This window comes from Sinocyclocheilus rhinocerous, unplaced genomic scaffold (genome assembly GCF_001515625.1).
Source record: "Sinocyclocheilus rhinocerous isolate Xijiao unplaced genomic scaffold, SAMN03320098_v1.1 scaffold1048, whole genome shotgun sequence".
Taxonomy (NCBI): domain Eukaryota; kingdom Metazoa; phylum Chordata; class Actinopteri; order Cypriniformes; family Cyprinidae; genus Sinocyclocheilus; species Sinocyclocheilus rhinocerous.
This window is the reverse complement of record NW_015649578.1, coordinates 890,269-902,784: the sequence shown is the minus strand read 5'-3', so window position 1 is coordinate 902,784 and position 12,516 is coordinate 890,269. Positions and strand designations below refer to the sequence as shown.

Here is a 12,516-nt window from a genome sequence, read left to right as displayed (position 1 = left end):
TCTACATTTTTTTCACCGACGACAACGAGACGATAATGAACTAAAACTCTTTTTGAATAAATAAATATGTCTGCTTGAAAGAATGAAGAATATGGTAAACAAGTTGCTATAAAGAATGCATAATTAGCCTATATAACCATTGGTATTTCATTAAAAAGTAGACCATGTTCTTGTTCTTTGTGAGAAGTGGTTTTATTTATTTATTTATTTTATTTAATTTGAACATAAAGGTATGTTGTGTATCACCGCAGTTAAATCGGTGTCTATCATGATAAAACCTTAATATCAAACCTATATAATGAGTTTGGAAATTTTAGAGAAATGCTTAATAAATGCACTGTAACTATACCCATTAGATTTTAGCCGACTAAATTTACTGTAGATTTAGTCGACTAAAATCTTATGATATTTAGTCGACTAAAACTAGACTAAAACTAAAAACAATTCAGATGACTAAAATATGACTAAAACTAAATGGCATTTTAGTCAAAAGACTATGACTAAAACTAAATCAAAATTTGCTGTCAAAATTAACACTGGTTCAATGCAACTAGCTCCTGCTCAGGACCAGCTCATGACCAACTAAGGACCATCTTAAATCAGCTGCCATACTTCAAAACATATCGAACCAGCATATGATTTTTAATTTTTTTTTTACACGGTAATGAATCTAACATAGAGGTTTTTGAGCATGGATCAGCTGGTGCATGTGTGCGCTCAATGAGGCGACTGCAATCTTTCCTGTAAAGACTGATGAGTAATTGAGTCAACTTAAGAAGCTGATTACTTCCCCAGGCTGCGGTGGAATGTCAGGAATGTCTGAACTTTATCTTCCCTCGCAAGACACAATGAGCGCTGTCATTTAGACATGAATCATCATGTGCTACTGAAGTAACGTTCCCCTGTGAGACGAGATGTCAATAACTCGTGCGAGTCGAGGACACCCTCAGGTGGCAAGAGAGGCAGGTCAAGATACAGACGCTGTAATCTATTCCAGTCATATGCAGGACAGTTAAAACAACTGCAACAGACATAAATATGAATGATGGGCAGAAGTAAAGTATTGCTTTTTTGAATGCTTCCTCTTAAGTTTTCAGTTTCTCAGATTTTTCTTTCAAGAAAAAGTAATCTCACTTGTGTTTGGCCTTGAGTTTCAGAGGACATCTCAAAGAACGTCCCAAACTATGTTCAGATTGTCACCTCTGCACTCAAAAATTAGAGAAGTTATCATCACACTAATATTTAACAACTAAATGATATAAGATTGAGATATTTATCATACATTTATAATAAATATATAATTATATATTTTTATTATTTATATTCACTTTACCGATGATATCAACATTTGTACTTCCTAAAACGGGTGTCTAATTTTACTCCTGGAGGGCCACTTTCCAGAAGAGTTCAGTCCCAATCACGTTTGAACACACCCAAACGAATATTAATTATAAATGTTAACTAGACGTGTTCTCTTCCTGCCTAGAGATGTGTGTTTTTGCCGAAATATAAAAAATGGTCTTTTCAAAACGTGTTTTATGTTTCGCACTTCAGGGATGCTCTCTGGTTTTTGTGGTGCATTGTGGGATTTTTCAGGGAGTGAAAGTTCCAGTGCACTGGAAGGATTTTGCATTTGAGACAGCCCTTAAAATCGCTGACTCCCTGATTAGTGCCCTGACTACTGAACTAGGAAGCTGATTGAGATGCACCGAAATTTCCCCTCATCTAACACAGCTGATTCAACTCATCAGCTCGTTAATAGTGGCAGCAAAACCAAAAATGAGTGTCCGATAAGTGAGGCAGAAGTTTGTAGTGGTGATAGGTACGCAGGACATTTTGGGGAACCCAAAATGATTATTTTATAGCATCACTCCAAAAACCCCCTTTATTTGGCACCTTTGTTTTTAAGAGTGAAGGAGAAAGATTCCCTGAGCAATAAAAGAGCAGCATCTGAGTAATGAGATTTTGGTAACACTTTAGATTAGGGAAAACTATTCACTATTAACTAGTTGCTTATTGGCATGCATATTACTAGCATATAATGTCTTATTCTCCATGACCATATTTTAGACCCCTTAACCCTACCCGATACCTAAACATAACTACTACAACAACTACCTTACTTACTATCAATACGCAGCAAATTAGGAGTTTATTGAGGGAGAACTCTTAGTTAATAGTGAATATTTGTTCCCTAATCTAAAGTGTTACTGAGATTCAAGGTCCTAATAAATCATGGTCAGTGATAGAGAAGGCTAATAAAAAGCAATACGCTAAAAATGACACTTACTTTTGGCTTTCTCATTCTTCCTAGAGGGCCGCCAGCGGATGCAGGACTTGTGCTCGTCCAAGTAGAAAAAGCGCACCAGGCCTTTGGATCCTCCACGCAGTTTCACCATCTGAGTGCCCGTCTGCATGGAGCTCATGCATTTCTCCACTAACAGAACAGAGACACAAATCATTAGATGACTGAATATCGCACAAACTCTCCACTCCAAATGGTATTGTGTTGCGTATGAAAGAAAGACAACTCTTGCCAAGATCCAACTCTCACTTGAGAGTGAAAATACACCAAAGATATTTTTATCATTTCAGATGGCTGAGGTTAAGTTGTCGGCACCACAGAATATTATTGGCAAACCCCAAATAAGGATTTTTCAGCATTTTTCAGTGTTTGTGTGCGTTACTCAGAGGATTAACCATCCATCAAAATATCTGCTCAAAGCGGCCAGCAATCATTACTGTGACCTTTATGAACCTGATCGAAATCCAATATGTTTCATTTTCAAACATCACTCTCCTCTCACACCACAACTATTGTTCGGAAAGATTGAGTGTTTCTCTGTTCATCCTGTACTTATGAAAGCTTGTTGGAAACAATCATGGATTTTAAATAACTGGTACATTCACTCTTAAATTTCCTCCCAATTTCACAATTGACACGTGGTTGTAAAATGCTGAACCTGTTAAAACTAATGTTTCAACACTGAGAGGAAAATTACCCTGAAAATGGAATTATCTGAAATGACCAAGCAATGCTCCAACATTAACATTTCCAATTTACTCTTATAAAAAAAGACTGTAGCAGGAGCGTGACAAGTGATGCTTTGATATATTCATAGCATTGCCATGGTACATGCCCAGAAACATGGTGCTTTAAGTGTCATAACAGTGCAAGGACAAAAAACTAACAAGAACAAAATCCTAGCAGAGTTTACCCCACCAAACTCCCTTCAGGAACTGAGATGACAGCAAGATTTTTGTTTTTCATTATTCATGCACTCATGAACACAAAGACTGTGAAGTAACACTTAAGACAACAGTAGATCTGGCTTTGGTAAAGAAGTTTCTTTAGAGAACAGACCGCTGTTATATAAACAGCAGATGAGCTGAGAGACCATTGTATAATAATCAGTGATGAGTTCACAATAGTGTGCCATTGCTCTGCGTCTGCTGTTTCCATCTCTTAGTACTAATGTGGTATTAATATTGGCAGAGCTCATCTGAGGTGGCTCTTTATTTGATAATTATGCCGGGAGCATCGACAGACAGGATGTAATATAAGAAGATTTTAGCGGATCACTAAATCCAGGTTTGAGTGATTGGTGTATACGCTTATGTGTTATTCAAAATGACGGTACTCTGACTGCATGGCTAAAGTACCTTGTTCAAGGCCAAGCGACGATGGAATAGTGATCCCAGGGTCATCAGTACTTGTAACTTATAAAAATACATCATTTATAGTTCCAATTAGAACCAAAAAAAGGGTTTTACAGCTACTTTTGTAGAAAACAACCTATATAAAAATGAAGTGCAGGACTTGATTTTTTTTTGCATTTGGAAATACTGGATTATGAAAAGTATGCATTCCATACCAGAACTGACCTGAATGCATTGTAGTTCAACTATACATATATATATATATATATATCATAGGCGTAGCTTGACGTTTGAGTTTGGGGGGGGGCCAAACCGAACCGGTGGATTTGGTCAGACGTACTTTTAAACACATTTTAGTTTTGCTATAGTAAATCTACATATTCACATTCACATAGAGCAGTGGCAAGTGCGTGAGGTTGTCATGGTAACCACATACATTGCCCACGAATTACAGCTGCGCTTCTATTTTGCCACATTAAACTTAGCAATAAACACGTTTAAAATGCACAATAAACATGTCTGTCAAAACGATCTCAAAGGAGGCTTTTATTAAGCAAATCAAGGAGTGAATTACTCATCCACTGTTTTTAAAACAGACATTTGTTGGGCTTGATTCAAGTTAATGCACAATGAGGCGCACACTTTTTATTTAGTCTTATTGAATAGACGATAAACAGTTTATATTCTAAAATCTATTTAAAGGTTGTGTTCTGTGAAAATTAAATAACATTATGTAAATGGTCGGCATAAAAGTAGTGTGCGGCTAAACCGGCTGCGTCCTGTGGATCACCTTTATCTGATTGTCTGAGTCCGGAATCATTAAGCACGGCATTAATATCTTCATCAGAGTTTTTCGTTGTCTCCAGATTTCTCTGCAATTCGTGTATGTTGTTAAAAACGCGGAACATCATTTTATTCCACACAACAGGCAAGCATTACCGTTAAGTCTATTATCCACCAAAATGCAGATTCGTCACGTGACAATTCTTACGCAAATGAGATTGAGACAGACGTTAAGCTTGTTTTGATTTATTAATTTACTTACAATAACAATTTAAAATGCATTTACTTTTACGTATTCACTTTTACATGTATTATGAACTGCATTATATAAATTTTTACTTCATAGAGAAAACTTTATAAATAAATATTTAGTAAAATTCTTAAATCGCTATTTGGGAGCCAGGACCCCCTGGCCCCCCCACAAGCTATGCCCATGATATATATACTGTATATATATATATATATACAGAGTTCTGGCATGAAACTCTAGATCTGCTATGAGGTGATTCATGTATGCTATATGGGGGTTATTCCATGTATGTTATATTTGCAGAAGCAATATTTCTTACATGCTCACAGCAGTAAGTCTCGGTACTTGCTCTGCCGCAGCAGCAGCGTAGCAGATCTATTCTGCCAAGACCAAATACATTAACATGGTCATGTGCTGTCATGGCAGAAATATGTATATATATATACTATATTCAACAATACTAAAATAATGGTCTGTTGTCATTTGAATTAATGTTAACTTGCACTGAATTATTGTTAACTGTAGGTATTTTTTTTTAAGGCAGCATTTCCAAATGGCAGCCTTAAAGAATTTCTAAATAGCTTTTTTGACACAGGTTCATTTCAGAGGTTGAGCAAGTTATTACATTTTGAAGAAGGATTACAAAGACAAACTTTTCTTTTTAATAACATGCACCAATTAATCATTCACAATAAGACCAGGAATGTGCATTAAGAGAGTAAATGGAGTCGGTTTGAATTTCATGTTGACTTTAAGCTACCCCCAAAAATAAAACACTCAAGAATGACAGAAAATAGTTCATGATATGAAGAGGGTTCTTTGCAGGTGATAAAGAACATATATTTTATGAATATGGAAAGGAACCTGCAACCTTTTTGGATGATTTGCCAATTAAACCTTTAAATAGAATGTAGGTGGGTTTAACAAAAGTTCTGTGAGACAGTGCCAGCTTAATGCACCATAAATTCAGCCAGCAGTTTTTCCTTGATATGCTCCAACCTTTGTTTCAGTAGGCTGAACAGCAACTTCCTGTTTCAGAAGAGGAATGGCTGGGGGCACTCTAGACACAGAGCTACATCGTTTCTCTCTACCATACTCTTCCAAACGTGCATGTACATCAGCTGCTGTCCACTGCTCCAACGATCTGCACTTAAAAATTAGTGAAAGCTCAAGATCTGGACAATGTCTGATAAACATTACAGTGAGCTCATGGGACATATCATCAGTCTTCTTATTTTGTCTCTTTAAGCAGTCCTCGGCCATGTCCATGGCTCTATTTAGCCTCAGCCAATAATCAAAGGGGTCCTCACCAGTGCGTGGGAGTGTGCTATAAAAATCAGCTAATGGCATGCTAGAAAAAGCTGTGTCACTGAAGTGTTGTTTCAGCAAATCAAAAATAGGACTTGGACTTTTGGACAAATCAATAGAGGGGTTACTGCGCAAGCCCACCCTCACAACTTCCCGTGCCCGCCCCATAAGCCTACTCATGACTTCATCAGCTTGTTCTTCGACTGGCATCCCTATTTTGCGCAAATATGACAGCACTATGGCTTCCCACTCATGTATTGTGTATGGATCAGCCCGATCACCCCTAAAACAAACAGGTTCTTTGATTTCAGATGTTAGAACTCTGTTCAAGACAGATGAGTCCGCATTACTTGAACTACACATTTTAGACTCTAAACAGGAAGCAATGCTCTCCCCAATAGAGCGTCCCATTCGTTCTACCATCCCCACTATTAATTCCATCGACTCATCCCCTCTCAGACTTGGTTGTTTCAGTCCACCTTCACTAAACTGAGGTGGTCGAGGACTTGAATAGTCATTTACATCTTGAACAGCCTCTAAGGCAGACATTGGAGTCGATGTGACAGGAGTATAATCAAGTCTGCCTCTCCCAACTGATGGCATAGGAGAAAACATGAAGAGACCTCTACCTCTACCAAAACTGTTCTCTGACTCCATATCCTATATTGACAATACCAATGCTGAACAAAAAAAAATTATTATTATCCAAATAAAAAAATATATATATACACTCCTTTTCTTGATAAGAACTGTTGTTTCAGAACTTCAGAAAAACCCTCAGAAAAAAAAACAATCTTCAGTTCTCAAAATGTTCTCAGTCCAAAGTTCTGTAAAAATGTATTAGTTCAGATTTCAGTCTTCTCCACAATAATACTTATCAATAACCCTCATCGAAAATTTCTTCTTTTTTTTTTCACAAAAAAAATACTTCAAAGTTCAATCTTCAACGGCTATTGTTGTAAAATAAGTCAATAATGCTTTCAAATGGACACCACAATACCAGAACTTTGCTCCTCTCAACGGTGAAACGTGTTCCTTTACTCCTTGTGGGCACAAACGGTATTGCGCCAAACAGCTCCGACACGAAAACTCTCTCGTCACCCACGGCACGAACTCCTCTGGAAATCTCCGATCAGTCGTTTCAGCACGCTGCTTCCAGAGTCACGGTCACGGCACCATTGTAACGGGTTGTCTCTGCGTTGTGTTGTGTAAAACTCAGGATGGATACCAATTCGCGCTTGAAGACAGACTTTTATTCTGTTGACAACATATTAAACAGCGGTGATCAGATTCGCAAATCACCCTCGTGGCATGCTCTATAATAAGGTGAACAAACTTGATGTTACCACAAATATAATGTAGCATGAACACAAATCATACAGTATTCATTTAAACACACGTATTTATCAATATTAGTCCATAAGATGGTTATACAATTAATACAATATACTTTTATCACGGAGCACTCACTCACCGCAGCCAGTCACTCTCTCGGCTGGCGCGAATCTAAATGACCCTACCGGAACTAGTTCATTATCTGGGTGGAGTGTGCAGGTAGAGTGCAATTAAAGGGACCATACATAAAAATGAGTGTAGCAAGTGGAAACACCGTTTTGACCCTGTTACACTCGCAAGAGCAGTGGTCTTTTAAATAGATCTGATCCCTGTTGCTGAATACACAGCAGGAAGTTCAGAATCAATAGGGGTTAAGCCGAACCGCTTTTTGATTGCTTGAACAGTAGATGCCAAAAAAAGAATGCTTTAGTGAATGTGTCCCATGTTGTGCAAAAGCAGTCTAATGCAAGCGTTTCCCATGTGGTACCTCATCAATAAAGTGTTATACCCTCTAGTGGGTCTGAAATGGTTGCTATGGAAACCAGGTTCATGGTTGAGGCGTTCGAGAAACCTGAATGGAAATTTAAAAAACAAATTGACTAGTCGTGTTGTTCATTGACCAGCTTGGATACTCAGATAATCTAGGTGGCTCAACAGCCTTGTTGGCAAAAAGACGTTACAACTGTTATCAGTTAAGTCAACGTCACCAAAGAGTCAAAAGAAGCTGCAGCAATTGGTGGCATTTAAGCCTGTTTAACAGAGGTGATCCTCTAACGTTGCCACATAGCAGGTCAAAGGGGCTCGTCTGCAGGATGTGTGCCAGACAGAAGTAAGGTAAACCTCTCAAGCAGCATCCATCAGGGAATTAAAGCTTAAAAGGATTGCCCATATGTCAGCCCTTGTACAAACAGGTGCCTTTCCATCATGACAAACAAAAGAAATCAGCCTTCTTGACCTCTCAATGCGTTGATGAAGCCAAATGTCACACCGGTACACTGTAAACAACCGAGGAGAGCAAGTAAAAATAGTTATTGGGTTAATATTTTATGACAGCAGTGACATTCAGATGCTGTTTTTTTATTGTCAAGCATTTGCAATTTTACAAGCCTCACAGTTGACTTATAGATTTGCAGATTATGTGATATTTTAAGTATTTAACACAAATTACAAAAAGTAACAAATTGTAAAACATTTTTGTTTACTTTACTTTACTTTACTTTACTTCTTGTGGTAGAACTTTTAATTTAGCATGGAAATGCAGGGACAAAGTTCAACCTAATATAACATATTGACATTTTTATTAACAAACAAAAGACACACACACAAAATTATCTCAAAATACCCATTTCAGAAAGTATTCTCATAAACACAGTCGGATATGTCTTAAATGAAAACAGAAAGAAAGTAACAAATTGTAAAACATTTTTGTTTACTTTACTTTACTTTATTTTACTTTACTTCTTGTGGTAGAACTTTTAATTTAGCATGGAAATGCAGGGACAAAGTTCAACCTAATATAACATATTGACATTTTTATTAACAAACAAAAGACACACACACAAAATTATCTCAAAATACCCATTTCAGAAAGTATTCTCATAAACACAGTCGGATATGTCTTAAATGAATGTAAACAGAAAGAAATGGTATGTGTGTCATTATATTGGATCTGTCTTAAAGTGACAGTAGCCTATAAATACCTGCTGCTGTCTGTGTCATTTATGTTAATCAAACAACAAGACACAGCTTTAACAAAGATTAATCTATATTTAATGTATACAGTGAACATGCATTTTCTTTTACACTTAATTAGTATGTTTCTGTACCTGAATACTACTATTAGACCTTATTTATTTAAAACTTTATTCTTTTCTATTTATTTATGCTTGTAATTTGCATATTTTCTCTTATTTTATTACTAACTGTTCAGTTGTCATTAATAATGTTTGACATTTTTTAGTTAAGCTTGTAACTTTTGCTGTGGTATCAAATAAGTGCATAAAGTGTTTGTCTCAACCCCTGATCTATTTTACTGATCTGAAAAATGATCCAATTATGACTCAGAATTCTGAACCATGAGTTTTGTGATCCATTTAACTGGTCTTGGCCACTTGAGAGCAAGCGCATGAGACAGGAATTAAGTGTGTAAGACTGTCCCAGGTCTGCAAAATGCCAAAGTTCAGTGCCCTTAACACACACTATATCCACACTATTTCTAATACCGCTTTGGAGCAGTAGCTGAAGCTACATGTACCCATCATTCATCATGTTCAGGATCTCATGTGCCCTGAAATTGTGGGTTTGAAGAAAAATTTCCACTTTAAGGTAAATTAATTAGCTATAACACAATTTAGCAGTGAAATGTGAAGTGTTGCACATTTTATTGATGCAGAGATGAGTATGTGTATTTTGTAAAATGATTGCAATTGCTTTTTATAACTTAAAAGCACCATAATTAAATTGTGTTGTCTGTTCCATAGGGACATTTAGAAGTTTTATTGCAAAGAATTACAAATCAAAATGTCTAAATAAAGCTCTGTAAAACAGTTGCTTACAGTTTTTACAACGCTGTCATACTTTAAATTTGTCCCATCAGGTAATCAAAAGTTGTACACAAGCTTATAGTCTTTATGAACACTTGGGCCAAATGCAAGAAATAGGTCATGCAATTAGACAAGTGGTCAAGTGCTAAGATCACAAATTTGTGTATTGGCACAGACTACATCAACACCAAACTAGAACTGTGACAAAAACATAAAATTACTTTAAAAAGCAATATATTGAACATAAGCCTTGATGTATGGGTCAGAGGGCATGTTGAATAATCTTTCAAAGAAATGCCACTTCACAAAATTACTTTCGTAATCAACTAAACTGAAGCAATTCAATAAGTTTATTTAAAAACAAAGACGGTAAGAATAAATTTTTCTAGATTTTTTAACTCTTACCAAATAAGCCCAGCTTCCATTTGGATCCGTACACAGAATTATCCCCCGTCCAAAAGAATCCCGCCATGAGTCGTGACAGAGTCAGCTTGTGAAGAGCTTTAGAGCAGGCAGCTGCCAACACTGGGGTCGGTACTCGGGCTGGAGGTGTTGCCAGCTTAGTAGCAAGCGCGGGCTTCATTTGAGGAGCTAATGTTGGGGGCATCACGACAGAAGTGACTGGACTGGCAGACAGGACGGCGGCACACATTGCTCTGTTGTTGCCGACTTACTAGTAGAGTCCTTGATTTCTTTCTTGCGCTTTGCTTCCTCCGATTCCTGCCTTTCTATCCTAACAATCGCTCTGTCAAACAAAGCTCAATGCAAACCTCCATCCAACAACGTTTCACAAGAAAATCTAATGGCAAGAACATAAAAGAACAATACGTCCAAACCCGCAGGATTTGAAGGATAGTTTTGTAGACATCAGAACAGTCTTAGCATCTTCAGTCCAGGCTGGAGCTGTTTTTCTGATGGCATGCTGTGAGATGCCATTCTAGTAAAGATGCTAACTTATTGACTGTGTAGCACCTGTCAAGCCGACACTTAAATCCCCTCAGAACTGTAATCCAGGCCTGGGGGATTTAGGTAGCTTATTGCGCACAGAACCACAGCACAGATATCAGAGGAAGAGAGAGAGAGTTCATTCCATTTATCAGCTCTTCCTATAATCATAAAAGCATCTCCATGATTGTTTTCTAACCGCTGAACTTCAAAGTAATGGTGTAATGCAATTGCATTTGCCCATACACAGGAAGATCATTCAGGATTTTAGTGGCTCTTGCTAAAGCAAGCACCACTATCTTTATTGCTGATACTATATGAATAAAGTCGTAACCCTGGCTATTACGATTTAATGTGCAACTCTTTCTGAATCGTTTGTGCGACAGGCATGAATGATACCTCAAATAATACAGCCTGTTGAGGAGGGGTGTGCTGTTACCTTTCTAAGAGATTTGACTGAAATTATTAGGATGGGGGAAGATAAAACAAGTACAACATAGGTGAAAATTGATATTTTAGGTCAAATAAATACATTATATTTTTTTAAAAAAATTTTATACCATTAAAAACAATCAATACAATATCACATTTAATATCAAATAATACAGCCTGTTGAGGAGGGGTGAGCTGTTACCTTTCTAAGAGATTTGACTGTAATTATTAGGATGGGGGAAGATAAAACAAGTACAACATAGGTGAAAATTGATAATAAATAAATACATTATATTTAAAAAAAAAATTTTTTTATACCATTAAAAACAATCAATACAATATCACATTTAATAATTAATAATTCATTTAATTGTATATTTATTGAAACCAAGTACAAATCATAACAAGTAAAATCATAATTTATCAATAAATCATACATTTCAGTGGTCACACTTTATTTCAAGGTCTAATTTCCACTATTAACTATGTATTTTGCCTCAATAAACTCCTAATTTGCTGTTTATTAATAGTTAGTAAGGTAGTTATTAGTAAGCTAGTAATTAGGTATGGAATAGGATCAAGGGATCTAAAATATAGTCATGCAGAATAAGGCATTATTATGTGCTTTATAAGTACTAATATTTTTCTGATGGCATGCTGTGAGATGCCATTCTAGTAAAGATGCTAACTTATTGACTGTGTAGCACCTGTCAAGCCGACACTTAAATCCCCTCAGAACTGTAATCCAGGCCTGGGGGATTTAGGTAGCTTATTGCGCACAGAACCACAGCACAGATATCAGAGGAAGAGAGAGAGAGTTCATTCCATTTATCAGCTCTTCCTATAATCATAAAAGCATCTCCATGATTGTTTTCTAACCGCTGAACTTCAAAGTAATGGTGTAATGCAATTGCATTTGCCCATACACAGGAAGATCATTCAGGATTTTAGTGGCTCTTGCTAAAGCAAGCACCACTATCTTTATTGCTGATACTATATGAATAAAGTCGTAACCCTGGCTATTACGATTTAATGTGCAACTCTTTCTGAATCGTTTGTGCGACAGGCATGAATGATACCTCAAATAATACAGCCTGTTGAGGAGGGGTGAGCTGTTACCTTTCTAAGAGATTTGACTGAAATTATTAGGATGGGGGAAGATAAAACAAGTACAACATAGGTGAAAATTGATAATAAATAAATACATTATATTTAAAAAAAAAATTTTTTTATACCATTAAAAACAATCAATACAATATC

The 12,516-nt window shown here is 36.6% G+C and overlaps 1 protein-coding gene across 1 annotated transcript in view; it reads right to left on the bottom strand.

Moving 5' to 3' along the window:
- LOC107710777 (1-phosphatidylinositol 4,5-bisphosphate phosphodiesterase eta-2-like) overlaps nucleotides 1-10,802 on the bottom strand; it is a 49,805-nt gene extending 39,003 nt beyond the window's left edge. Inside the window, exons 1-2 of the mRNA XM_016515623.1 lie at nucleotides 10,285-10,802; nucleotides 2,291-2,437 (exon numbers count right to left, since the gene is read on the bottom strand). Coding sequence (XP_016371109.1) covers nucleotides 2,291-2,437; nucleotides 10,285-10,531 — 394 coding nt within the window. The 5' untranslated portion in view covers nucleotides 10,532-10,802. The remainder of the gene's footprint in view (nucleotides 1-2,290; nucleotides 2,438-10,284) is intronic.
- Nucleotides 10,803-12,516: the final 1,714 nt, after the last annotated feature.